The 25,375-nt window shown below is 36.2% G+C and overlaps 3 protein-coding genes across 5 annotated transcripts; 2 read left to right on the top strand and 1 right to left on the bottom strand.

The window, feature by feature from the left end:
- Positions 1 to 8,175: 8,175 nt before the first annotated feature.
- Positions 8,176 to 12,080, top strand: LOC139872585 (uncharacterized). Of its 3 annotated transcripts, none has more exons than XM_071860495.1 (6): positions 8,176 to 8,302; positions 8,401 to 8,462; positions 9,150 to 9,774; positions 9,889 to 10,089; positions 11,013 to 11,208; positions 11,691 to 12,080. In XM_071860495.1, exons 3-6 carry the CDS (start codon positions 9,199 to 9,201, stop codon positions 11,873 to 11,875), a joined length of 1,158 nt encoding a protein of 385 aa, XP_071716596.1. In that variant the 5' UTR covers positions 8,176 to 8,302; positions 8,401 to 8,462; positions 9,150 to 9,198; the 3' UTR covers positions 11,876 to 12,080. The 3 variants fall into 3 exon arrangements, with proteins under 3 accessions (XP_071716596.1, XP_071716595.1, XP_071716594.1); XM_071860494.1 differs by having other exon boundaries at positions 8,977 to 9,774; XM_071860493.1 differs by having other exon boundaries at positions 8,957 to 9,774.
- A 2,194-nt stretch (positions 12,081 to 14,274) lies between these two features.
- On the bottom strand, positions 14,275 to 22,213 carry LOC139872684 (eukaryotic translation initiation factor 3 subunit K). Its single transcript, XM_071860614.1, has 8 exons — positions 22,070 to 22,213; positions 21,665 to 21,721; positions 21,488 to 21,538; positions 21,236 to 21,298; positions 21,067 to 21,117; positions 20,841 to 20,907; positions 15,572 to 15,654; positions 14,275 to 14,598 (listed from the first exon to the last, which is right to left on the bottom strand). Exons 1-8 carry the CDS (start codon positions 22,211 to 22,213, stop codon positions 14,398 to 14,400), a joined length of 717 nt encoding a protein of 238 aa, XP_071716715.1. The 3' UTR covers positions 14,275 to 14,397.
- Positions 22,214 to 22,524: 311 nt separating this feature from the next.
- On the top strand, positions 22,525 to 24,704 carry LOC139871518 (probable pectinesterase/pectinesterase inhibitor 40). The gene is made up of 3 exons (XM_071859217.1): positions 22,525 to 23,108; positions 23,205 to 23,836; positions 23,968 to 24,704. The coding sequence occupies exons 1-3, from the start codon at positions 22,525 to 22,527 to the stop codon at positions 24,702 to 24,704; spliced, it is 1,953 nt and encodes a 650-aa protein (XP_071715318.1).
- The last annotated feature ends 671 nt before the right edge of the window (positions 24,705 to 25,375 follow it).

Below are 25,375 nucleotides of genomic sequence, written 5' to 3'. Positions count from 1 at the left end.
AACATTTTTGTTGACGTTTTAAGCATGTTTATTCTCAGGTGATTATTAAGAGCTTCCGCTGTCGCATACTTAAATAAGGACGAGATTTGGAGTCCATGCTTGTATGATATTGTGTAAAAACTGCATTCAAGAAACTTATTTTGTTGTAACATATTTGTATTGTAAACCATTATGTAATGGTCGTGTGTAAACAGGATATTTTAGATTATCATTATTTGATAATCTACGTAAAGTTTTTTAAACCTTTATTGATGAAATAAAGGTTATGGTTTGTTTTAAAAATGAATGCAGTCTTTGAAAAACGTCTCATATAGAGGTCAAAACCTCGCAACGAAATCAATTAATATGGAACGTTTTTAATCAATAAGAACGGGACATTTCAACTAACGAGGACAGCTGACTTAATAAACTTAAAACATCAAAATATATTAAAAGTGTTGTAAATATATTTTGAACATACTTTGATATATATGTATATATTGTTATAGGTTCGTGAATCAACCAGTGGCCAAGTCTTACTTCCCGACGAAGTAAAAATCTGTGAAAGTGAGTTATAGTCCCACTTTTAAAATCTAATATTTTTGGGATGAGAATACATGCAGGTTTTATAAATGATTTACAAAATAGACACAAGTACGTGAAACTACATTCTATGGTTGAATTATCGAAATCGAATATGCCCCTTTTTATTAAGTCTGGTAATCTAAGAATTAGGGAACAGACACCCTAATTGACGCGAATCCTAAAGATAGATCTATTGGGCTTAACAAACCCCATCCAAAGTACCGGATACTTTAGTACTTCGAAATTTATATCATATCCGAAGGGTGTCCCGGAATGATGGGGATATTCTTATATATGCATCTTGTTAATGTCGGTTACCAGGTGTTCACCATATGAATGATTTTTATCTCTATGTATGGGATGTGTATTGAAATATGAAATCTTGTGGTCTATTATTATGATTTGATATATATAGGTTAAACCTATAACTCACCAACATTTTTGTTGACGTTTTAAGCATGTTTATTCTCAGGTGATTATTAAGAGCTTCCGCTGTCGCATACTTAAATAAGGAAGAGATTTGGAGTCTATGATATTGTGTAAAAACTGCATTCAAGAAACTTATTTTGTTGTAACATATTTGTATTGTAAACCATTATGTAATGGTCGTGTGTAAACAGGATATTTTAGATTATCATTAGTTGATAATCTACGTAAAGTTTTTTAAACCTTTATTGATGAAATAAAGGTTATGGTTTGTTTTAAAATGAATGCAGTCTTTGAAAAACGTCTCATATAGAGGTCAAAACCTCGCAACGAAATCAATTAATATGGAACGTTTTTAATCAATAAGAACGGGACATTTCACCCATCCCGACTAGCAGTACCTAAACCTGTAAGGGGAGAATATGTGGGGGATTAGCGCACCGCTAAGTGAATGGAATCTATCTAACAGATATAGCTCCAGCCACCCACAAGCTATATACTAACAACAACACTTGCTAACTACCAACTAGCAAACAATAAGACAATACGAGGATCGGCAGCTTGTACGAGCACACGACTCCCAGCTGATCGGGTCTGAGTCTACCGATAGTCCCTGCTACTCAATTTCACAGTATAGTTATCCAGATGCAGGGGGTGCATCGTTCACACTATACTTCACAATTAGTAGCCTATGGACCCAACCTCCCCTAGGCACGGTTGACCTCATACGGACTCTAACCTCACCTAAGCACAGTCTCGAGTCCTCAGTCTCCCTAAGCCCGACTGGTGCCATTCACACAGTGTACACATAATTCACATACAACTTCAGGCATACTATATTATTCTAACATGGCAATTTCTACACTATGCATGGTAAAAGAGACAACCACAGTAGCATGATATGCTACTTAAACTCTATCCGGAGATAGACCCACTCACCAATTGCCAGCAACTGCTCAGTTATTATTTCTGAGCTTCCTCCTTGTTCTTTTCTCCTGAGAATAACAAAAACCAAGTTAGAATAGTGTTCCCATCAAGATTAGACACACTGACAGCGAATTATAGCAAATTAGTAAAAAAAATGCGTCCGCTAAAATTTTCATGCTTAACACTTTCAAAATACAAACGGGCAGCATAACAGCTATAAATCAACACTTAGTAAAATTTTCACTGTCTGATCGGTCGATGGTACCATCCATTGGCCGATCGTCAACACACAATCGGTCGATGGTCTCCCCCAATCGGCCGATCGTCAAAATTACATCCGCTGGTCAAACTCTCAAACCATCGGTCTATGGTCTTGTCCACCGGTCGATCGACCCTCACCATCGGTCGATGGTCAACGACCATCGGCCGAAGGTAGTTCATCAGCTGCAACAGCAGCAAAGTGACCGGTTTCAACCCAAAATCACCAAATCTCGACTTTGGACTCATTTTTTGACCCTGAAACAGGTTACATCTTTTACACTAAACATTTATAAACATAAACCCACAAATTTTGAGTCCAAAAAACATCAATTTATACCAATTTGACACAAAAACCCATTTTAACAAAAACTAACCAAAAACCCCAAATTAACACATATTTGAACACGAAATCAAACGATTCTCACCTTGTTTAGACTCAAGAAATCACTTGCTACTGATTTCCAACAAAAACAAGGATCAATAACAAGATTTGGAGATTAGGGTTTGAGATGGTTAGGTACAAGTGTGTGTGTGTGTGTGAGAAGTGTCTGGAAGGAAGAAATGAGAAGAATCAGCTGGCATAGTCACTTAAGTGGGGCTAAAACCCATACCTCACAACACACAGGTATTTATCAGTTATCTAATATCTATCGCACAAGATTAGGTAACCCAAACGAGGTCCAAATAAAATAAACAAACATGTTCTGGGACCCTTGTCACAAACTGGTCACAACAAAATTATAATAAAACACTAATAAAATAATTAAAATAAAAGCACTTAAGACTAAGCACAAACCCTAAGGGCAAAATAGGCAACTTACAACTAGCCCGGGTTTCAGTCTGTTACATTAAAACATCAAGAGTTGTACACTTGAGGCTTATACGCATCAAGGATGAGAACTGTGATGAGCATCAAACACCAAGAAACCCGCCGGAGCACTTGTTTTCTGTTTTTCAGGGTCTGATCAGACTCCTGGACTTCTGAAAAAGTTAATTTCCAGATAGTTCGGTTCGAGTAGATGACTTTTCGTTTAAGACTCGCCTAAATCCGATATACGGTTTAGGATTATAGCCTTCCGAAAATCACTACGCCTTTGTAACGACGTGCTGAAATTTCTGACCTACTCGCGCTTGAACCGTCGCCACGGTCAAACGACATCGAGTTAGGATCCTGAAAATTGGATAGCGGTAAAAGGACTCACATACAGAGCCTTGGCCACTGACCGCGCTTCATTTCAGTTTGTATAGAGGTCGTAGCAGCTGAACGAAGGCAGCCTTTGTTTCGATCTCTATTCTTGATTGAAAACTTACTTTACTTTCTACGTACGATGGTGATGATGATGATGATGATGATACTTAAGACTTAATTTACTCACTTTTAAACCTTTTGGGATAATTTACTGACTTAGTAACCTTTGGCCTAGGTTGAGGACCTTTCGGACTGACTTACTGCTTGCCTACTTTTTCGTATCGACTTTACTGCACTTTCACTGTGAGTTATAGCTTCCCCTTTTTACTTTAACTATTTTTGAGAATGAGAATACATGCGCTTTTTATGTTTTACATACTAGACACGAGTACTTAAACTTTATATATGTGTGGGTGATATAACGGCACAAAGATTCCCCTTAACACGGTAACGTTTAGTCATTGGTTTTTGAACCGGTGAACGCGAATATTAGATATGGATCCATAGGGTTTGACATCCCCACTCGGGCTAGTCGCGCTAGCCTTTAACGGGTGTTTAATACTTCGAGAACATACGCACTCGCCAAGTGTACTTTTAGAGGGTAATATTACGTTAAGTTAGTTACCGGGTGCCCACGGATAAACACATACTTTATCATACTGTTTTGATTTGCTAATTTGAAATACTGATTTGAAATGCTGCTTGAAGCACTGAAATCTCGTGGTCTACATTACATTACTGATTACAAACAAACTATAGCTCACCAACATTCGTATTGACATTTTTAAACATGTATTTCTCAGGTGCTTAAACGTTGCTGTTAGACTTGCTGTTATAGTCTTAATGTTAAAGACTTGCTGTTACAGACTCACTGTGTAGACTACTGCTGCATTGTTTAGAGATGTCTCAATCATGGAACTTTTACTTTGCATTCACAACTTATGCTACATTTGAACAATGGCTTTGTAATGACCTTTGTGTCACATACTAATGCTTTCTATTCATAGAAGCACGTTATCCTTTGTAAAACATTTGACTTTGGTAAAAACGTTACCCTTTAATGAATGCAAAACTTGTTTTGAAACAGCATGTAGTATTATACCGTGTAATGGACCTGTTGTTGATGATTAATACACATTGATTTTGTACGGGGCATCACAACATATATATAATATTGGATGATAATATTAATGTTTTTGAAATGCAGTCAACAATTTTTAAATACCCTAACCATTTGATACCATTACATGTATAATTTTTTTCGCTCATTAACAGTCATGCAACGCACATGCTCAAAGCGCGCTATTTATATTTGCGAAAATACCAAATTACAACTTTCGTGCGACGAACAGGCTCATAACACGTGGAGCCCTTATACACAAATACGTGATGTCATTAAGTATCATTTTTCTAATTAGGAAAAAAAAAACGTCGCAAAGAGTGGTCGTAAATATCATTAAATTACACCTGCTAATATGGAAATAATATTATCAACCAATAATCCATCCCCCTTAAATACTCAACCCTAACAAACTCTCTTCATTCATCGAATCTTTTTCTCTCTCAAAATTGTCTTCTAAAATAATTGTGTAATATATACGTTAATTGTGTAATATATGAAGCATTATGTATAACATTAAGATAACACATCTCCGACCATACGTACAATATTAAAACATTATGTACAACTTTATAGTAAAACACTCTCATGATCATATGTACAATATTTGAAGCATTATGTACAACCTTATAATAAAACACTCACATGATCATATGTACAATCTTTAAAACAAATTGTACAATTTTCTACAAAACACTCAATGAACAAATGTACAAATTTTAAAGCATATTGTAAAACTTTCATATACTAATTGTATTTTAATTTTAAAAAAAAAAATCAAAAGGCATTTTTTATTAATAATAATAATTATTAAAAATATAAATACTCAATTTTTAAGCAAATATTATTATTATTATTATTTATTATTATTATAATTATTATTATTATTATAATATTAATATTTAAATATGGAGTGGGGTGGACCTAACATGAACAAAATAAAGATGACCTAAAATTTAATAATAACGTTTTACTTTGTGGGAGCCGAATCATCGGCCAGCGTGGCAGCCGAACCACCTATTATATTTTAATCATCGAAATTTGTATATAGGGGTTGAATTTTATATATTTTTTTACAAAACACATCATGAACACATGTACAAAGTTTAAAGCATTTTGTACAATTTTTATATAATAATTGTATTTTTGTTGTTTTAAAAAAAAATTAAAAATACATTTGTTATTACTAATAATAATTATTAAAAATATAAATACTCAATTTTAGAGCAAACTTTATTACTACATCCGTCTCATTTTAAGTATCCACATTTCTATTGTAGGTTGCCTCATTTCAAGTATCCACTTGATGTTTCAACAAATTAGAAGAGTTTATTCTCGAGAGAGAAGATTTCTGATTGGTGGAGAATAAAGTTGGTGGAATTTTTTAAAACTTTGTGCAAAAATTAAGTAAGTGGACACTTGTAGTGGGACGGATGGAGTATTATTATTATTATTCAAATATAGATTTTCTTCACGTGATTAATTACGTTACATATGTATGTGAAATACATGTCTCAATAAAATATTGTAATGCACTCCATAACTTTTATGACAAGAAAAAATAATAATTGTGATGAAAATTGGAAGAAAGTGGTGGGAGAATAAATGTAGTTCATTTATTTTGACTAAGTTAAGTATATCAATATGTTTGTAAAAACAACGACAAGTTTCTTAGTCGGAATATGTGGTTCCACAGGTCATTAAACTAAATGACTTTAACATTTACGTTCACTTAATACCTCAAACATATCATTAAACTGTTTCGTTTAAACAAACTCGTGATTCTACGGGTCATTGAGGTGTATATTTCATCAAAGTTTTGCTTTTAATATTACACACATTGTAATTGTAATTGTAATGTAATGGAATTGTATGCAATTGTAATAATATTAATGAACTGATGATAATGGATGGCAAAAATATAGACATTTTTGTTTCAAACTTTACATAAATGGTAGTTTTTTGATCAACCAAACATGTCAAGATGGTTGTTAGAGTAATGGGATAGTTTATCATACCCTTCTCTTTATATACTTTTACTTTTCATTCAACATTTATAAGATTAGATTCTTCTAATACATACACTTCATCTATAATATGTTACATTTTATATTTTAGGCTTTTTTTTCACATGTGAATCTGGGCTGATCTTCACACTTGATAATAGCCCAAAAAGCTCGTCCAACTCACCCTTTGCGCTTCCCATAACATCACGAGCCCAATTCCAATTCCCCACCCAATTCGATCCATCCCAAACCACCATATCGCACACTTTAGCAGCCTCATCATTCTCTAAGTATGAAAGTCTCTTGAACCTGTTTTTCAAAGAAGTAGAACCAAGCCAAACATCATTCCAAAAAGACGTAGAAGCTCCATCACCAATTTGTTTGACAAATGAGCTTCTAAATACCACACCAAGTGAATCAATGTTGTTTCCCGTTTTTACAATGTTGGACCAAACCAAAGTATAAGGGAACTTTGTATTGAGGTTTTCAACACAAAGACCCCCGTATGACCATAAATACTCGAAATGACTTTTACCCACAAGGAGTTAGTTTCGGTTTTAAACCTCCACAATCACTTGCCAATCAAAGCCAAATTTTTACTTTTTAAAGAACCAATATTTAACCCTCCTTTCTCAAAAGGAAGAAGGGTCGTATCCCATTTAACCCAAGCAATTTTATGATTATTTCCCGACCCGCCTCAAAAAAAGAACGTCTTACACACTCAAGTTTTTTTATCACACATGGCGGAACACGGAAGAGCGAGAAGTAGTACAATGTAGGCTTTTATGTATTAATTGAATGTAGATGTTAAAGGTATTTACTTTAATGACCCGTGGAACCACAGATTTCGACTAAGAAACTTCTCGTTATTTTTACAAACATATTCAATATGTACTTAATTTAGTCGGGATAAATGAAAATGATGATGTCATTATTAAGTTATTCTCCTTTATAAGAAAAAATTAAAAATAAAAAGGAAAAATTTGGGAACATCTTGATGATGTCATAAAAATTAATTACTTTTATTTAAAATAATTAAACCTAAAGTTACAAAATTATACTCGTATCTATATCCGTTCCAAATTAGAGTTTTGTTGATATCTAAAAACACACACCTCTTCTTTCATCCTCAAGCACGCCTCTTCTTTTTCATCTGAATCTGAATCACCTTCTTTATAATACTCTATATCCATTACAACTTCTGCATTGATTCGATTGAAAGCATGTGTATATGCATCAGAGTAGTCAATATGATCATATAAAGGTTGCATTCTTATTAATTTTTTATGATTGTTGTGTACATATGAATGTATAATTAAAATTGTTGTTGTTCATATGTAGCTGTACGAACATTCAAAATTAAGGTTCCATTTTTATGAATTTGGCGTTAATTTTGAAAATAATGACTTCAAAATTTAAGTCCCATCTTTTTATTTAATACTCCAGTAGTTATCCCAAATTCCCAATCACATATGCGAAAATATATGTCTCTATATAATTATAAAAACAACGACAAGTTTCTTAGTCGGAATCCGTGATTTTACGGGCCATTAAACTAAACGACTTTAGCATTACATTCACTTAATTCTCCTAAAATATATCATTACTTTAGCATTACATTCACTTAATTCTCCTAAAATATATCATTAAAATGTTTCATTTAACCAAACCGTAATTTTGCGGGTTTCTAAATTAACTGAAAAAGAAAGGGAAACAAAAAATAAATCCCCCAAGGAGAATCGAAGAATCTGGGAGGTCTATCGTTTTAAGAAATCACTAAACCTATGCCCCCTCTCTAAATTTCCCAAGGTAGATAATAAATCTTCTGTCTCTATATGATTATTTATTCATGTTTATCTGCTGCATAAATAACGAAACCTTAATATTTGAAATTTCTGTAATTTCAGTCCAACAGAAAATATTAAACATTTACGGAGAAGAAGCAAAAGTTGTATGCTTGCGATTATAGGTTTGTTTTTTTTCCCCGATCTTTGCGATTACTGTATAGAAGATGATGTATGAATTGGTTTTTCCTTGGGGCTATTAAACGCTCTTCCTAGGTATGCAAATAGTGCTCTCGTGACTTGTGAACTTGTTATAAATCCATTTATTTATATACTGTAAAAAAATAGGCATAGTACTAATTTTAATTGAATATTCTTTGATTGGATTGGATCTGGTTGAGTCTTGGAGGATGACTCAACGCTCTGTTAAGTTAATTTATCATGAGGGCACGCACATATTAAATATTTTCAAAAACTATAGTCAATAATCAAGTTTGAGGTTTATTTTTTAAGATAGCTTGAATTTCATAACTAGTTTGTGTGTGTAGCTGTGTTAAAGGTCAAATGAACTAGAAACTTTAGCTGTACTTTGCGCAGTTTACATTATTCCTTTTACCATGCATTAGTAGTTTATTAGACAACACAGCAAAAGAGTTGAGATTATGTATCTGTGATGCAGCTTGCTTCGTTACATTTTAGATACAAGATTCGTTATTATTATATATAAGTACATATAAACAATAAGTCTCCCGGTTTTCACTTGCGGTTATGGACATGGAGAATAACAATTACGTGCTTGATGACTATAATGAGTTTGAAGATTTTGTTGATGGTGATTATGACTCTGGTCATGTGCATTCCAACTCTATTAGGCAAGATGCTCCTCCTGAGGTGAATTTGAAAAATGTATTGGGCGGGATAATGGCAATTGTCACGGGTCGTAACAAGGAAGATGCTTTTTTACAAGTTCCTGGTTCAGACGTTGAGTTTATTGGATGTGCCAAGGACGGAGATACTTATTTGCACCCATCTGTCTACATTCCCAGTGCCCCGCCACTAGTTGAACAAAGCGAAACTGATTATAATTATAATTATAATACATACAAACAAGTGTTAGATGCCGAGCCACCAGAGTGGGTTAGGGACAGCTCTACTTCAATTTGTATGCAGTGCAATTCTCCCTTCACTGCTCTCACTCGTGGTAGACATCATTGCCGATTCTGTGGAGGGATATTTTGTAGGGCCTGTTCAAAGGGAAGATGCTTGTTACCTATTAAGTTTAGAGAGAGGAATCCACAAAGGGTGTGTGATACCTGCTATGATATGCTAGACCCTTTGCAATGTGTGTTGATCAATTCCATCAGCAATGCTGTACAGGTCGCGAAACATGATGTCATGGATTGGACTTGCACAAGGGGATGGTTAAATCTTCCATTTGGTTTGTCTATGGAACATGAAATATATAAATCTTCTAATACCTTGAGGAATTACTCTCAGGTACTAGACCTATTACCTAATGTGAATCCTTTCCTATATGTATATGTGTGTGTCCATAAATAAAATATATACAATGTTTCACTACGTACCAACCAATTGTTATGATTTGGCCAGGTTTCCAGGTTGAATCCTGAAAGGTCTATTCCTGCCACAGTTATAAAAGGAGCTAAAGGTCTCGCTATTTTAACCGTTGCTAAAGGCGGTATGCTACTTACATACAAGCTTGGTACTGGTTTGGTCATGGCACGAAGGGAAGATGGTTCGTGGTCTGCACCATCTGCAATAATTTCAGCTGGTCTCGGATGGGGTCCTCAGGTATAACTACCAAGTGCCATATTATTATCAACAATTATGTTGGTAATTTTTGTTTCTTTTCTAGACAATTTGGTGCCTGTGTAGTGCATGTGTTCTTGCAGTATGTTTTTTGAGAACACAAAAGTTTGATATTGGATAACAGTTAAGAATCTAGATACATGTGGTCTATGCATTGTTGCTCCATTACTTAGTGGCTCTCATTAACCAGATTTGTTTTTGATGTGCATGACTGCATGTGGTTTCAGTATATTAAAATCATTAGCAGCACTCTTGCTCTGTTACTTGATAGTATCATTCCACTATAACTTTTAAAACCCTTGACGACAAGGATCGTGTAAGATAAAAAATTTATATTTTCAATACAATTAGTATGAATTGTTGTTAATTGTTAGAATCTACATCATTAGGTTAATATGACTTATTGTTATGTATATAATAATATATTTATTGGTATTTTTTCAAAGATATGTGTATGATATAATTTTTAGCTGGCCCGATTCTTTTACTTCATATAAATGAGATAGTAATACTTGTTAGAAGAAAAAGAAAAACATATTTGAGATAATTATTTTGTTTTGATCTTCCACTATATGAATATTGTATATTGTATTATTGAGGTTCAACTCATGAATTTTATTCTGCTAGAGACTGAACCATACTTTATAGTTCATTATTTTACCGTCTTTACAACTAATAATGCATGTTAAATTTAGACCTCATTTTAAACTGTCAACTTCGAAATTATTGGAATATTATAATTTGATTAGTTAATAAAATTTCGAGTGATAGAAGGATATGATTGGTTAATAGTTTAATAAAATTGTTTTATTGGTGTTAGTAAAGGTTTTTTTTTATATATATAAGGGTTTTAGGCTGAGACAGATTATTATTATTATCATTATTATTATATCTTGCTTCTGTAGGTCGGAGGTGAGCTTATGGACTTCATAATTGTGCTTCATGATTATAAAGCTGTGAAAACATTCTGTAGTCGCATGCATTTTTCTCTTGGAGCTGGTTGCAGTGCTGCAGCAGGACCAATTGGGAGAGTTCTCGAAGCTGATCTTCGAGCTGGTGATAGAGGCTCGGGCGTCTGTTACACATATAGTTGTAGCAAAGGTATTTGTAATTCTTTTGTTATTATCTGCCCAGGATTTTAGCAACTACTGTAAAACGTAAGAGATGGTGAATTAGTGAATAGGTATTGTTGTGATATGAAGTTTAGGTTATGCAGCTACCCACCTCACGTGTCCCTTTTTGTTCAAGTAAAACCTTTACCAACTGAATTAAGTCTTTAAATTGATCCCTGAAGATACTCTTACTAGAAAACAAGAGTTAAGCATATGATGATAGTCATAGGTGGCTACATGACCTGATCCAAGACATCATAGTATTAGTATTAGTGGTTAAATCCATGTTTTGATTCAATCACATTTTGTGGCAAAATTGTGATCTCAAAAGATGAGGCTTATTGCTCCCTTGATGGCATTAGGGTGGTGGTCATAGAGTTATAGTAGGTCATCATTGCATCTTCTTTCTGTCTATTTCTATTACAATTATTAAAAATGTGTTGTTTGGTATTATTATTGTGGGGGGTTCAGGTGCATTTGTTGGAGTGTCACTGGAAGGGAACGTTGTTGCAACGAGAATGGACGCTAATCTTCAGTTTTATGGTGATCCATATCTTACAACTGGTGACATACTTCTTGGGAACGTCGACAGACCAAAGGCTGCTCAACCATTGTATGCTGCTCTGGAAGACCTCTACTCTAAACTTAGCTGTTAGACAAGTAGACTTCATGTTGTGGTTGAATCATGTTAGACAGACAGGCTATAACTGATCTATTATTATATGTAGATGATGATATCACATCTGTACAAAGTTCTTGAATTCCAAATATACTTGCAAACACTTGTAACTTTTGTGATTTTTATTCTTTGTAAAGGAAAAGGAAAAACCTTGTTTGCTCTAAGGTGTATTCTTTGATGTTCTAGATATACAGGATGTAGGAGACGTGAGTACAAAAATGAAACACATGTCTCTGTATTACACTACATAATTTATTTATAGCCCAATCATTGTAAGGACAGAATGAGAGGAATAAGAAAGAAAAGAAAAAGTGCTACTTCTACTGTCACTTATCCGTTTTCACAGAGCACTTTTTTTGTGTATAATAAGAAATATATCATGAATAATTGTGGGACCCAAGTCATTGAATGCCAGCGTCCAGTCTCCATTTAGTCTGTCTTTCCATTTTCTTCGATTGTATGTTTGGAGTTGTCTAATGATCCATTAAGTGATGACCAGGCCATGTGACCCGACCATAATGTAAGGTGTCCAAACCTTGATCCCAATACCATTTTTTTGCGAAAATAACGATACTCGTATAGAACCAAGGTCGTATTTCTTTGGAAAATGCCCTCAACAGAAAATACAAAAGGACGGGGGAATACGGGAAACCTCGCACCTAGAAAACATCATCTAAACAAAAATTATATATAAATGAGCCTTCCTAACGTTCCGAAAAAACCATACAAACGAACTAATCCAAACTAAAACTAAAAATTACACGAAGAAACAAGGAATAAGAGCAAACGAAGAAAGCCAAGATAGCTTTTCAATAGGTTAGTAGTTCTAAGTAGTTCGTTCGTAGACACCACAGTCAGGGGCGGAGCAGGATTTAACGATGAGGGTGGCTTACTCGATAATTAGATAATTATAAGAAACTCAATTCACTGATCATAATAAAGTGTCATATTGAGATAAGCATAGGCGAAACTACATGGGGCCAGAGGGGGGCGCCCGCCCGCAGTGAATTTTTTTTTCAGTGTAAAAGTTTTGAGTTTTTCGACTTTGCCCCCGGTGGATTTTTTTTTTGCCCCAAAACCTACATATTTTGCCCCAAAGCGTTCAAATTTTTTCCTAAATTCTCCAACTTTTGCCCAAAAACCTTCAAAATTTGTCCAAAAACCTTCATAATTTGCCTAAAAACCTCAATTTTTTACCCCAAAACCTACATATTTTGTCCAAAAAAATTGCTACGGTTAAAATAAATTTTTTGCCCCGGTCAAAAAAATCCTAGCTCCGCCACTAGATAAGTAAACAACAATAACCATTTAATATATAAAAAATGTGCAAGTTAAGCCAAATACACAAGTGATGTCAAAAACAATATGCAAAAAATAAAAAACTTGTGTTCACGTCAAGCCATATTTTTCACGAAGTAACCTGTCAATAATAATAGTTAAAAAGTTAGAATTAGTTAAATATTGATAAACATATGATTAAATATAGTACGGAGTAGTATATTAAAGGAATTGAACCTTGTGTAGAATTAGTTAAATATTGATTTGTTTGTTAGATGGTAGTTTGTGTTCTTTGTTAGTTAGATCTCATTTTCGTTTATTTTCGTATTAGTCATGTGTATGTCATGTTTGTTTTTGGATCTCAGTTGGGCACGGGCTTACTTAGTTGTTTCACGGTGTGATCCGTTAGTTTAGTTTCCTGTTCTCGAGCCCGTCCTTATTTTGATTCTTGTATTTTGTTTTTCTTTTTCTACTTTCGGAGAAAAAGAGTGGTTATATAGTTTTCGTTTTTTGCCAAAAAAAAAAAAAAAAAAAAAAAAGTTGGTCCACAGTGGAGCAAATCAAATCCCTGTTTGTTGGTCAGGAAAGTCCCAGTACGGGCCTAGAACCTAGATGACACTACACTGGCAAGGCATGATCATTTTGGAAATAATGTTAAATCTCCGAAACACCACTAAATGAACGAAACAATTGTATTTAATGCAATCATTCTACAAGCACTTACACGAGTGAAGTGTGATCCCAATCTTGACACGGAAATGATTCACTTGAAGATATTATAATATAAGGGTAAATTTATGTCGTTTTCCTATTCTAGGTAACCTATTTTACTTTACAAAATTTAAAGGATTATTTTATCAAAAGTTAATCAAAAAAAAATGAGTATCACCCAACGTGGACTGCTTAATCATCATCATCAACCTCTCATAATCAGTCCACTTGAAAAAAATAGTTACATTTTGTGGAATTTGCCCTAAAAATAAATATATAGATGATCATTACCATATCTTATTAGTTTATTTTGAGGACACCTGAATCTTAATACCCAGTCATATTTTTTTTAATTGGCTATGATAACGACACAAAAAGATCCAAGTACAACAGCAAAATGATAATCTGATCATAAAACAATAAACTCTTTCAAAAGGGTCCCCATAAGCATCACATTAATTTTGCAGACATTGTGTAGAAAGTTGATTCCGATCAAGATGATTCCGATTATTAACCAAGAAGAGGAAAAATGCGAGTAATATGATCCAACGGAATGCTGTCAGCAGCACTTCTCTTCATTTCAGGATGATTAAACTCATTCTGAGGCAGTGAAACAAGTTGTCCTCCTTTGCCTTTCTCCAAGATCCAGCCATTAGTTGCAACTTGATGCTCAAGAAAATTATCCAAAGACGGACCCTCAACATTAATAGCCTGTTTACACACAATTCCTACCACCCATTAGTCTCCACTCACCAGCAATACAATAAAAAACATTGACATTACACACACTAGCATATTATTATTAGTAGATGAAAAACCATCAATCACGAAAAACAACAAACAAATCATCTGTAACATGTGACCCAGTTCAAATTCATATACATACACAGTTTGCCACATCGGGCCCATACAAACTAAATATTCAAACCGTCTAAATACCATATCCCAATTTCGGAATGCCATAGTACACGAGAATATACTTTCAGATTAATGACACCTAGAAAACCGGTCAATAAATGATTGGTTTTATATTAGGGATTATATATATATATATATATATATATATATATATATATATATATATATATATATATATATATATATAGTTCGAGCAGTGGCGAATCCTAAAAATATAAAAACATGCCTACCACAAGGCTTGAACACACAACCTCTTAGTTGGTTGATGGGCTCCCATATACCGCTAGGTCACATGCCGTTTGGTTATCACCTTTATATTGAACATATAATAAAGAGATAGTCTTGCCCTTTCTTTGGTACTTGGGTCCTTTGTAGACCCCAACCTTAAACCTACTTGCTAAAAGTAGGGCTAAACATTTAAAACTAACGTCTATCTATCTGTGTAAAAATGTAGTAATATTGAGAAACATGCATGGTGCCCTTCGATGCAAGAGTAATATTAATAATACAATCAAGACTGTAAGGGGATAGTACGACAGATTACATAACTTAAAAAGCCAAACAACTAAAGAATTCAACAATAAGGGTAACAAAACACTCGAAAGCAACTATAAGCTAAGAGTAATATGAGTATAAAATAAGAAAGCATATTGACACAAACACAAGCATGTGTTTTGTAATGATAAGAATTTACAGGAAAAAAAACTCCATCACTTGGGATTTACAAAATGAAATGAGAGAGCAAGAAAAAAAGAAAACAAAATACCTCAGCAATAACTGATATCCGGACCTTTTGGTACGACAGTGACAGGACATGCACCGCATATTCTTGAATTGCTTGCTCAAATCCTGAATCCAAGACTTTTAACCATTAATGAGTTTATGAGAGCATAACAAAGTATATCAATACCAAATTATCAGTCTAAAACAAAACTTCGTTTCATCATATAATTTACAAATTCAACTCAAAAAATATGGATAGAAATGGAAACAGAATTATAAGCAACACAAGGGTAAGTTGTTAGTTATTTAGTTAGGCAGGTAAAAGAATATCAAGCTCCATGTTGATTTACTAAGTTATACACAGCGTAAAATATAATTGCACCAAAGGCTACAGCATTAGATGATATTTAGATGCTGCCTAGGTGTTTTTGGCTTCTTGTTACCTAAGAAGTAACAAGTTGCATCAGCCCAATACCATTATCTTTATCTTTTTATATGAACTTAAAGTTTAGTCGTTTAGAAGTAATTCTTTCAACATAACTTCGATATTGTTGGGAAATACTAAGGTGTCTGAAGATAATGTATGTGAAGAAGATGTGGAATAAAGGTCTGTATGCTGAATATTCGGTTTGTTTTTATGTTTGTAAAATAACTTAATCATGTTTGTAGCACTTATTAGTTATTTCTAAGTCTGCGAGTTTGTAGAGATAACAAGACAATACTTTATTTTAAGTCTTGAGAAAAACAAACAGTTTGCAGTAAAAACGTCAGACATAAAACATAATAAGATCTGAAAAACAAACAACACCCAAGTATAAAAAACAACAAATAGAGGTGAGAATAAAGTAGAATAGATCCTTCGCATAGTTATGGTCACTTGAGGTCATGTTCTCCTGTTTTAGGGGCGGGTAGGCCTAGAGGGGTTAGAGGAGGTTGTAGGGTAGCCACCGTTGGTAGGATTAGAGTGGGTAGTTGGAATATAGGAACCTTGACTGGTAAGAGGATTGAGCTCGTTGATACCTTTCTTAAGAGTAAGGTAGACATAGTGTGTGTTCAAGAGACTAGATGGAAGGGTGAAGAGGCGATAGAGATTCAGGACTATAAGTTGTGGTACTCGGGTTCTAGGATAGCACGGAACGGGGTAGGTATCTTTTAAGGAAAACTACATAAAGATAACGTTGTTGACGTGGGCAGGTTTAGCGATAGGATTATGTCGGTTAGTTTAATTATTAAGGAGGAGACTTTCACGGTCATTAGTGCATACGCACCTCATGCGGGTTTAGGTGATGCGGAAAAGAAGAGTTTTTGGAAATTGTTAGATGAGGTGGTGAGGGGGTGCCCAGCCGACCATCGACTGATTATAGGTGGTGATCTGAATGGACATATAGGAGTGGAGGCAGAAGGTTATGAGGGAGCCCATGGTGGCTTTGGGTTTGGTCCTAGAAATGAAGAGGGGCGCTCAATTCTTGAGTTTGCCATTGCCCACGAGTTGGTGGTAGCAAACTCTTTCTTCAAGAAGAGGGATGCTCAGTTAGCCACATTCCATAGCGGGGGTCCCAGCACCCAGATTGACTTTTTGCTTCTTCGTAAAGGGGAACTTAGGACATGTAGGGACTGTAAGGTCCTTCCAGCTTTGACGTGCTCCTCCCAGCACAGATTGCTGGTCATGGACCTAGTCACTAGGGGAAGAGTTGGCAGGAGGGCTAGGGCTGTACAACTTAGAATCCTTTGGAAGAACCTCTATGGAGCGAATGCGGAGACTTTTAGAGCGATTGTTGTTAATAGATTGAGTGTAGAAGAGGATTACGTTGCCCCTACGGACGCAGACCAGATATGGAATCGCATGGCGTCCACTATCAGAGATGTGGCAAAAGAGACCTTAGGAGTGGCTATAGGGACATCGAGAGCCCATAAGAGTAGAAGAGAGTCGTGGTGGCTTAGTGACGATGTCCAATCGAAAGTCGCGTTAAAGCAGACGAGGTTTAGGGAGCTCATTACTCTTGGAGAAGGGACACCTGAAGAGAGAACTAGGGTAGAAGAAAGATATAAAGAAGCTAAAAGAGAAGCTAAGAAGGCCGTAGCAATTGCAAAAGACAAAGCATATGAAGACTTATATAGAAAACTAGACTCTAAAGAGGGAGCTAATGACATATATAGGATAGCCAAAGCTAGGGAGCGAGGAAGGAGGGACTTAGGTAACATCAAATATATCAAGGATGTAGCAGGGCAAAGTATAGTGAGAGAAGACCTTATTAGGAAAAGATGGGAAGAATATTTTGCATCCCTTTTCGGTAGGGGAAGACCAGAGCGGAACGGTGAACCCCACGAGGTTCAGGAGTTTCAAAACAACTGTTTCTGCACGAGGATTAATCAGGAGGAAGTTAGATTGGCCCTACGAAAGATGGGGAGAAACAAAGCAGTAGGACCAGACCAAATTCCGATTGAGGCGTGGAAGTGCCTAGGAGGTGACGGGGTTAGATGGTTGACAAACCTTTTCAACACGACGTTTAGAAGCGCAAATATGCCTATGGAATGGAGACTCAGTGAGGTTATTCCCATTTACAAGAACAAGGGAGATGCGCAATTATGTAGTAACTATAGAGGCATAAAGTTACTCAGTCATACTATGAAGCTTTGGGAAAGAGTGATCGAGACGAGGCTCAGACGCGAGACAAAGGTTTCAGAGAACCAATTCGGCTTCATGCCAGGACGCTCGTCGATGGAAGCGATTCACATAGTTAGAAGCCTTATGGAGAAGTATAGGGAAAAGCAAAAGAACCTACACATGGCGTTCTTAGACTTGGAAAAAGCTTATGACTGTGTCCCGCGTGAGCTGATTTGGAAGACTCTTAATGCTAGGGGAGTCCCAAGTAGATATATAAGATCTATTAGAGATATGTACGAGGGGGCGAAGACTCGTGTACGTACGACGGTAGGAAACACAGAGTTTTTCCCGGTAGAGGTTGGTTTACATCAGGGATCTGCCCTTAGCCCTTATCTTTTCGCTTTGATCCTAGACGAGTTGACTCATAGGATACAAGACAACATCTCATGGTGCCTGATTTTCGCCGACGATATTGTATTAGTTTCGGAAACAGGAGGCTAGAGCAATGGAGGATCGCCTTAGAATCAAATGGCCTACGGATTAGCAGACTTAAATCGGAGTACCTTAGATGCGATTTCAAGGGGGGCGAAGAGGAACACGACGATATAGTGGATATCAGAATTGGGGATCAGATTCTACCCCCGCAAGAGTCCTTTAGATATTTAGGCTCGATGCTTCACATTTCGGGAAGGATAGATGAAGATGTGACGCATCGTATACGAGTAGGATGGTTGAAGTGGAGGGCTGCGAAAGGGGTGTTGTGCGACAAGAAGGTCCCACTTAAACTGAAAGGTAAATTCTTTAAGGTGGCAATTAGACCAGCCATGTTGTACGGATTAGAGTGTTGGCCAATGACGAAGGCCCGAGAGAGGAGGATGGAGGTGGCAGAAATGAGGATGCTTAGATGGACGTGTGGTAAGACCATGCTAGATATGATACCAAATGGAGTGTTTATGGAGAAATTGGAAGTTGGGAACATCATCAACAAACTTAGTGAAGGACGACTTAGATGGTTTGGACATGTTAGGAGGCGCCCACTTTTAGCCCCAGTTAGGAGAGTCGAGACCCTCGCCGTTGGCGGCGTAAGGAGAAGGGGTAGACCTAGACGTAGGATGGAGGATAGATTGAAGCTTGACATGAAAGAGCTCCTACTGACGGAGGACATGACTTCTGATAGGAGCCTGTGGAGGAGTAGAATTAGAATTATTGAGTAGGTTTTTTTTTTTTTTTTTTTTCATTGTGTTAGCTACTTTTATTATACAACTACATAAATAACTATAACCAGATATTCAATAACCACACTATTTATACCCCTCTACATGGTTTATATGCCTTTGTATCTATGTATATGTTTTTAGGCTATATATATGTACCGATGTATATGTTTGTATCTATATATGTATCTAAGTGCATGTATTGGTGTATGTATGTTTGTCTGTCTTGTATCTGTACCTAGGTATATATATCTACGAATGTATCTATATGTATTTATGTTTAAGCATGAGTTTTTTTTTTTTTTTTCATGCTTTCATGTGGTATATATATATCGGTGTGTGTGTCTGTGTGGGTGGGTATATATATATATATATATATGTATATATATATGTATATGTATATGTATATATTTTGTTTGTCTATATGTCTACCTGAAATTATATGGTTATGTGCACTATTTTATTCATGCTCTTTGCCCTACTGCTGTGCATTACTGCTATATGTGTCCCCTTTATGGTTACTGTGTATGGTTGCTTCTTGCTAGGCGCTCATTACTCGTACAGGTACGTATCATTTGCCCTCTCTATTTCGTTCTTATGAGCTCTTCGGGCCGGAGGTCCTTTAGGAAGCAATCTCTTTTGCGCTAGAGTAGAGGGAGGGACGACCTTATCTAGGCGCGGGTTCTATACCCGCGGGTGGAGTAGTGACTTCCTTCTAATCTAGGGTACGAGGAATGATTGTCTACACTCACCTCCCCCATACCCCACTTTCGTTGGATTGGGTATTGTTGTTGTTGTTGTTGTTGTAATAAAGTAGAATGAAAAATGACATGAATTTTTTTAATATTGCAAGATCAAGTGATATAGAGAACTGAAAGCCTGTTGTGGCTATTGTATATAAAAGATACATAGAGAGGCGTAAGGGTGGTCTGGAAACTAGTAGGAAGTCTGGAATTGGTGAGAATAGGTAGAGTAATAAACCAAATTGCCCCTTCACGCGTAAAGTTGTGAATGTATTTTAACTAGAGACCGAATTCAATACATTTAGTAATTAATAATTATACTTGATGATAATTATAATATAACTTCACTTTCTAGTAAATTGATAGGTCATACTGTTATTAGTAATTAGTAACTGTGTAAGACAAACATATAGGTATATTCCACTCAAGCAATTTTCAAAAATCATTATACCATTTAGTGTTGTACTCCCACATGTTATGCTACCATATGGCTATGTGCAACTAAAAGCAACAGACCACAGTTAATATTTCCATAGCTGTCATTATTCTGCGCTAACCTCAAGCTTTACATCCATTATCAAGGTAGCCACATAAAAAACAATAGTATGTGGAACACTACTATTTATTTAACTCTCAATACTCATTCTATGCAGGTGGGATATAAGAAAACAACGAAACTCAAACATTTAATAGCTCATAACAAGCCTTACTACCATTACAGAAGCAACTGACTGATGTATGCCTACATACCTGGCACAACTTCTAGAATATGGCGGCTTTTAGCTGCTTCATCCCAAAATAGACGAAAATTAGCAGTCTGCATACGAAATTTGGCAGTATATAATATCAACCCCAGACAGTTGAAGTATCAAAGCAGATCTAAAAATACAAAAGACACCCAAAGGCAGTAGTAGAGAGCAACTATAAGAGTCTAAAAGACCCATCACAACACAATAATGACAGATAACACAGTTACCTCCAAATAGTGGGAGAGAACGATGAGAGTCTTTAACTGTTCATCCATTTGCTGACATTTAGAAAAAAGAAAATGAGAGGAATTATTAATCCAAAATTACACCTCAGCTTTCAATCAACAATATATATGAGAAAGAACATGTACACAATGACTGTGAAAAGACAAGTACCACTTTTTCTGGAATCAAAAAGAGACACAAGCTGAAGTCTGGGGCAGGCATTGCCATAAGAGCCTACATGAAGATAGAAGAACAATGATTAAAACATAAAGGTTCGGAAACAAAAGACAATAAAAACAATCTAAAACTTGATGGAGGACTTGTGCTTAGGGGGTTGTTACCTAAGCAACAATCATAATGTGGGATACCTCAACGATTATTTTAAGTTTTTAAAAGTAGCTTAAAAAATTAGGACATACGAACCTTGATCAAAATGCGAGCGACAATCTGAAGGCTCATCCTCTCTGGCTCAAACTGTAAATAATGGTAGAACATGTGACATACAAACATAGGGTAACAATTCACTATTTATCGAAGAATGAAAAAAAAAATGAAAAATGAATAAATAAAATTAAGAAAGCAAACGAGAAATCAAAGCACCTGATAGAGACGAAGAAGACAAAGATTTGCATCTAAACTGTAGGTCTGCGATGAAACCTGAATAAAATCAAAAATGCTTGTTAAGTAAGATGTAAAATAAGTAGTATATATTTAAGAAAAAGTGAAATAAGATATGAAAAGACGCACAAGAATGATCAATCAATAAGCACCAAATTCTGACGGTAGTATAATTATGAAAATAATAGTGCTACAGGCATCATCATCATCATAAAGTCATATTTATATCTAAATTAAAGTTAATTGGTTGAAGACGCCGATTGATTGAGTAGCAGGAATGTAATTGATTCATATCTTGTCTTGTATGTATTACAACAACAAGTAGTGTAGCGTAATGTAATATAAAAAAAAGAAAATAATCGAAAAATAATAAAGGGGTAGCAATACCTGTTCGTTAACATAATTTTCGAGATCGGGAAGTATGTCAGGGTTATAGGGATTGACGGAAACGAGTTGTTGGACAGTGTATGACATTTGTGATTGAGACGACACCGTCTGCTGCTGCTGCTGCTGCTGCACCTCTCTTCCCATCTTTCTTTCTTTCTTTCTTTCTTTCCCTATTCTTCTTCTTCTCCGAACACACACTCGACTCGATAACACGATTTTGCTAGGGTTTGACGGAAACAGGATTTTGCTAGGGTTTGTTATTGGACCTTTTAATGGGCCTATCAGTAAGACTGCTTACATTACCGGGCTGTTTGGGTTTTTAACTTTGGTTCCGGATGAAAACACAATACTGCAGTACTTGAAAAAAAATAAAAAATTATTTTTATTTTGTAAATAAAGAAAATAAAAGAGATTGCATTTCACCATCGTCATCGAACAGAAAATAAAAGAAAAGAATGGAGTGTTGTTCCAAGAATTACTCCTCCTCCTCGTCGTCATCATCATCATCATCATCATCATCAAGATCATCATTGTTATCTTGGTCACTTGTTTTGACAACAATTATCCCAGCAGCATTCATAGTTCTTCTCTATCCCTTGTTATTCTCCTACCATTCACATTCACATTCACATCCACTTTCACCTTCACCTTTTTCAAATACAACATCGCCGGCGGCGCAATTCACACCTCCCCCAAATCAGCATTTACACCCGTTTATCAAAAACACCTGCACCAACACTCTCTACCCTTCTCTCTGTTTTCATACCCTACTACTATTAACTACCACCAACAACAACAACAACATCCCTACTACTATTAACTACCACCAACAAGATGAAGCTAACAACCATTCAACCCTACGCCATCTCCTTCAATTCTCCATCCACAAAACCATTAACCGTGTTACTAAATCCCGTTCAAGAATCATGCAGGCTCAACAAAGTACACCTAATAACACCACCACTAATTGGGTTGACAATTGTATCGAATTGCTTGATCAAACCCTTTATGAACTCCAAGAATCTATCAAACCCTTATTATTACACCCTTCTTCTTCTTCTTCTTCTTCTTCTTCTTCTTCTTCTTCTTCTTCATCTAACAATAATAATAATAATAATTCTTCATTGCTACCAACACCTTCTACTTCTTATTCCGCCATCAAAAATCTTCTGAGTGCCGCCATGACTAACGAAAACACCTGCATTGAAGCTTTCTCTGACGACATCCCCCAAACAAACCGCAGTCGTCGTCTTGGCCGTTACCTGCAGAAATCTCTGACGCCCATCATGCGTATGATTAGTAACTGCTTGGCCATCGTCAACTACATCGAAGACACCATAGCATCTGCCACTACTACTCGTCTTGTTACCAAGCAACAACAACAACAAGACTTCCTAATTGGTCTTGGTGATCGTCATCCAGATCATCATCATCATCATCATCATCATCTTGTCCCATCTTGGATGACCGCTGCCGACCGTATACTCATGCAGACACCTCCCCATCCCACAGTCGTTGTAGCCTTAGATGGGACGGGTAATTTCACCACCATCGCCGCTGCGGTTTCATCCGCCCCAAACCGTACGTCCCCTGCTACTAGTACTCGCTTTGTCATTCAAATAAAAGCTGGCATCTACTATGAAAATTTGGTGATTCCTAGACACAAGATTAACATCATGCTCTTTGGACAAGGTATGAACTCAACAATCATCACTGGCTCCAGAAACTTTGTCGACGGCTACACAACCTTCACCTCCGCAACCCTAAGTAAGTGGTGGTACAGTAGGAATAATGGAGTCCTATTTTTGATTTTTAATTTTAATTTTTTTAGATAAAGACATGATGATGATGATTTTGAGAATTGAAAAAGTACTTGTGGTTGTTGCCTGCTGTTGCAGCTGTTATTGGGAATAATTTCTTGGCAAGAGACCTAACAATCATCAACACGTCTGGTCCGGAGAAGCATCAGGCAGTAGCCGTAAGAGTGACATCAGATGCTGCATTCTATCGTTGCCAATTCATCTCCCATCAAGATACCCTCTACGCTCACTCTCTTAGCCAGCTGTATCGTGAGTGTGCAATCCACGGCACCGTTGATTTCATCTTTGGTAACGCAGCAGCTATCTTTGAAAGATGTCTTATACTCGTCCGCAAGCCAATCCTAGGTCAGAGAAACGTCATTACCGCACAAGGGAGATTAGATCCAAACCAGAACACGGGCATATCATTACAGGATTGCACTGTAATGGCTGCACCAGATTTTTCGATTACTGAAAGGGCTAATTTCTCAACATTTCTTGGTAGGCCATGGAGGAACTATTCCAGAACCATCGTCATGAGGAGCTATCTAGGGGACATTATTGATCCCCAAGGTTGGTGCGCATGGGATAAATACAGCAACCTCAACACCGTGGAATACATTGAATATATGAACTTTGGGCCTGGTGCAGATACAAGAAACAGGGTTCAGTGGGCTGGTTATCACAGCAATTCTAGTACAGATGTTGACAAGTTCACCATACACTCCTTTTTACATGGAGCCGATGAATGGTTAAGGTCAACAGACTTACCCCTCTGCACTGGTCTTTATGCCAAAGAATGTAAAACACAAGGAGCCTCAACACAGGTTTATTGACCCCACCAACCTCTACCTGTTTGCTGTGTTCATACAGATAGATATACCACATTGGTTTGATCATCCAGTGCACTAATTGTCTATACCAGCTGATTTGAGATTGGAGGATGTAAGGTGAAAATAGCCATATAATGATTTACATGTACTTATAGTTCACCAACTTGCAGGTCTATGTAAATAGCCACATATTGATCTACATCTACCTATTAAAATAGAACTGTTCTGCCTGCAAAAATTTAGAGCAGTCATTTTTTTCTGATGAAACTTCTCAGATTTTGGTAAATCGATGTTGTCCTGTGAATTTATTGTTTGCTTGGATATAGAGTTATTGCACTATATAAAGCCACAGCAGGACCAACTCTGCTATTAAAAGGTTAGAAAAGGTCACCACCACTTAGCCACAATGAATGAATGAGTTGATAAATCAAAAGGCACCATCTTTCACATGGTTGCAAAAGACGGTTGCGGTAGTCTGGTAACTAGCCCATCCCGTTTTGCCCAAAAACGTATGATTAGTCTGCCAACGCTAAAAGGCAGGTCAAAGTTGGTCAACGTAGGTCAAAAGTTGACTTTTTGTTTGGCCTTGTTCTAGTGTAAACTGAAATCCCAAGCCCATTTTAAATTACTTTTGAAAAACAACTTTCATGGTATCCCTTAAAGATAAATTATGA

This window comes from Rutidosis leptorrhynchoides, chromosome 10, assembly GCF_046630445.1.
Source record: "Rutidosis leptorrhynchoides isolate AG116_Rl617_1_P2 chromosome 10, CSIRO_AGI_Rlap_v1, whole genome shotgun sequence".
In the NCBI taxonomy this organism is placed as follows: Eukaryota; Viridiplantae; Streptophyta; class Magnoliopsida; order Asterales; family Asteraceae; genus Rutidosis; species Rutidosis leptorrhynchoides.
The sequence above is the reverse complement of the archived record's forward strand: the minus strand, read 5'-3'. Positions and strand labels throughout refer to the sequence as shown.

Excerpts from the sequence above, each read along its gene's own strand:
- LOC139872585 (XM_071860494.1), top strand. The coding sequence starts at position 9,046 with ATGGACATGGAGAATAACAATTACGTGCTTGATGACTATAATGAGTTT. Across the intron at positions 10,090-11,012 it reads GTCTCGGATGGGGTCCTCAG|GTCGGAGGTGAGCTTATGGA; the intron begins GTATAACTACCA and ends TTGCTTCTGTAG. Across the intron at positions 11,209-11,690 it reads CACATATAGTTGTAGCAAAG|GTGCATTTGTTGGAGTGTCA; the intron begins GTATTTGTAATT and ends TGGGGGGTTCAG.
- LOC139872684 (XM_071860614.1), bottom strand. The coding sequence starts at position 22,213 with ATGGGAAGAGAGGTGCAGCAGCAGCAGCAGCAGCAGACGGTGTCGTCT. Across the intron at positions 21,539-21,664 it reads GTCTTCTTCGTCTCTATCAG|TTTGAGCCAGAGAGGATGAG; the intron begins GTGCTTTGATTT and ends CATTATTTACAG. Across the intron at positions 14,599-15,571 it reads GGATATCAGTTATTGCTGAG|GCTATTAATGTTGAGGGTCC; the intron begins GTATTTTGTTTT and ends GTGTGTAAACAG.
- LOC139871518 (XM_071859217.1), top strand. The coding sequence starts at position 22,525 with ATGGAGTGTTGTTCCAAGAATTACTCCTCCTCCTCGTCGTCATCATCA. Across the intron at positions 23,109-23,204 it reads GAATCTATCAAACCCTTATT|ACCTTCTACTTCTTATTCCG; the intron begins ATTACACCCTTC and ends ATTGCTACCAAC. Across the intron at positions 23,837-23,967 it reads CTTCACCTCCGCAACCCTAA|CTGTTATTGGGAATAATTTC; the intron begins GTAAGTGGTGGT and ends CTGCTGTTGCAG.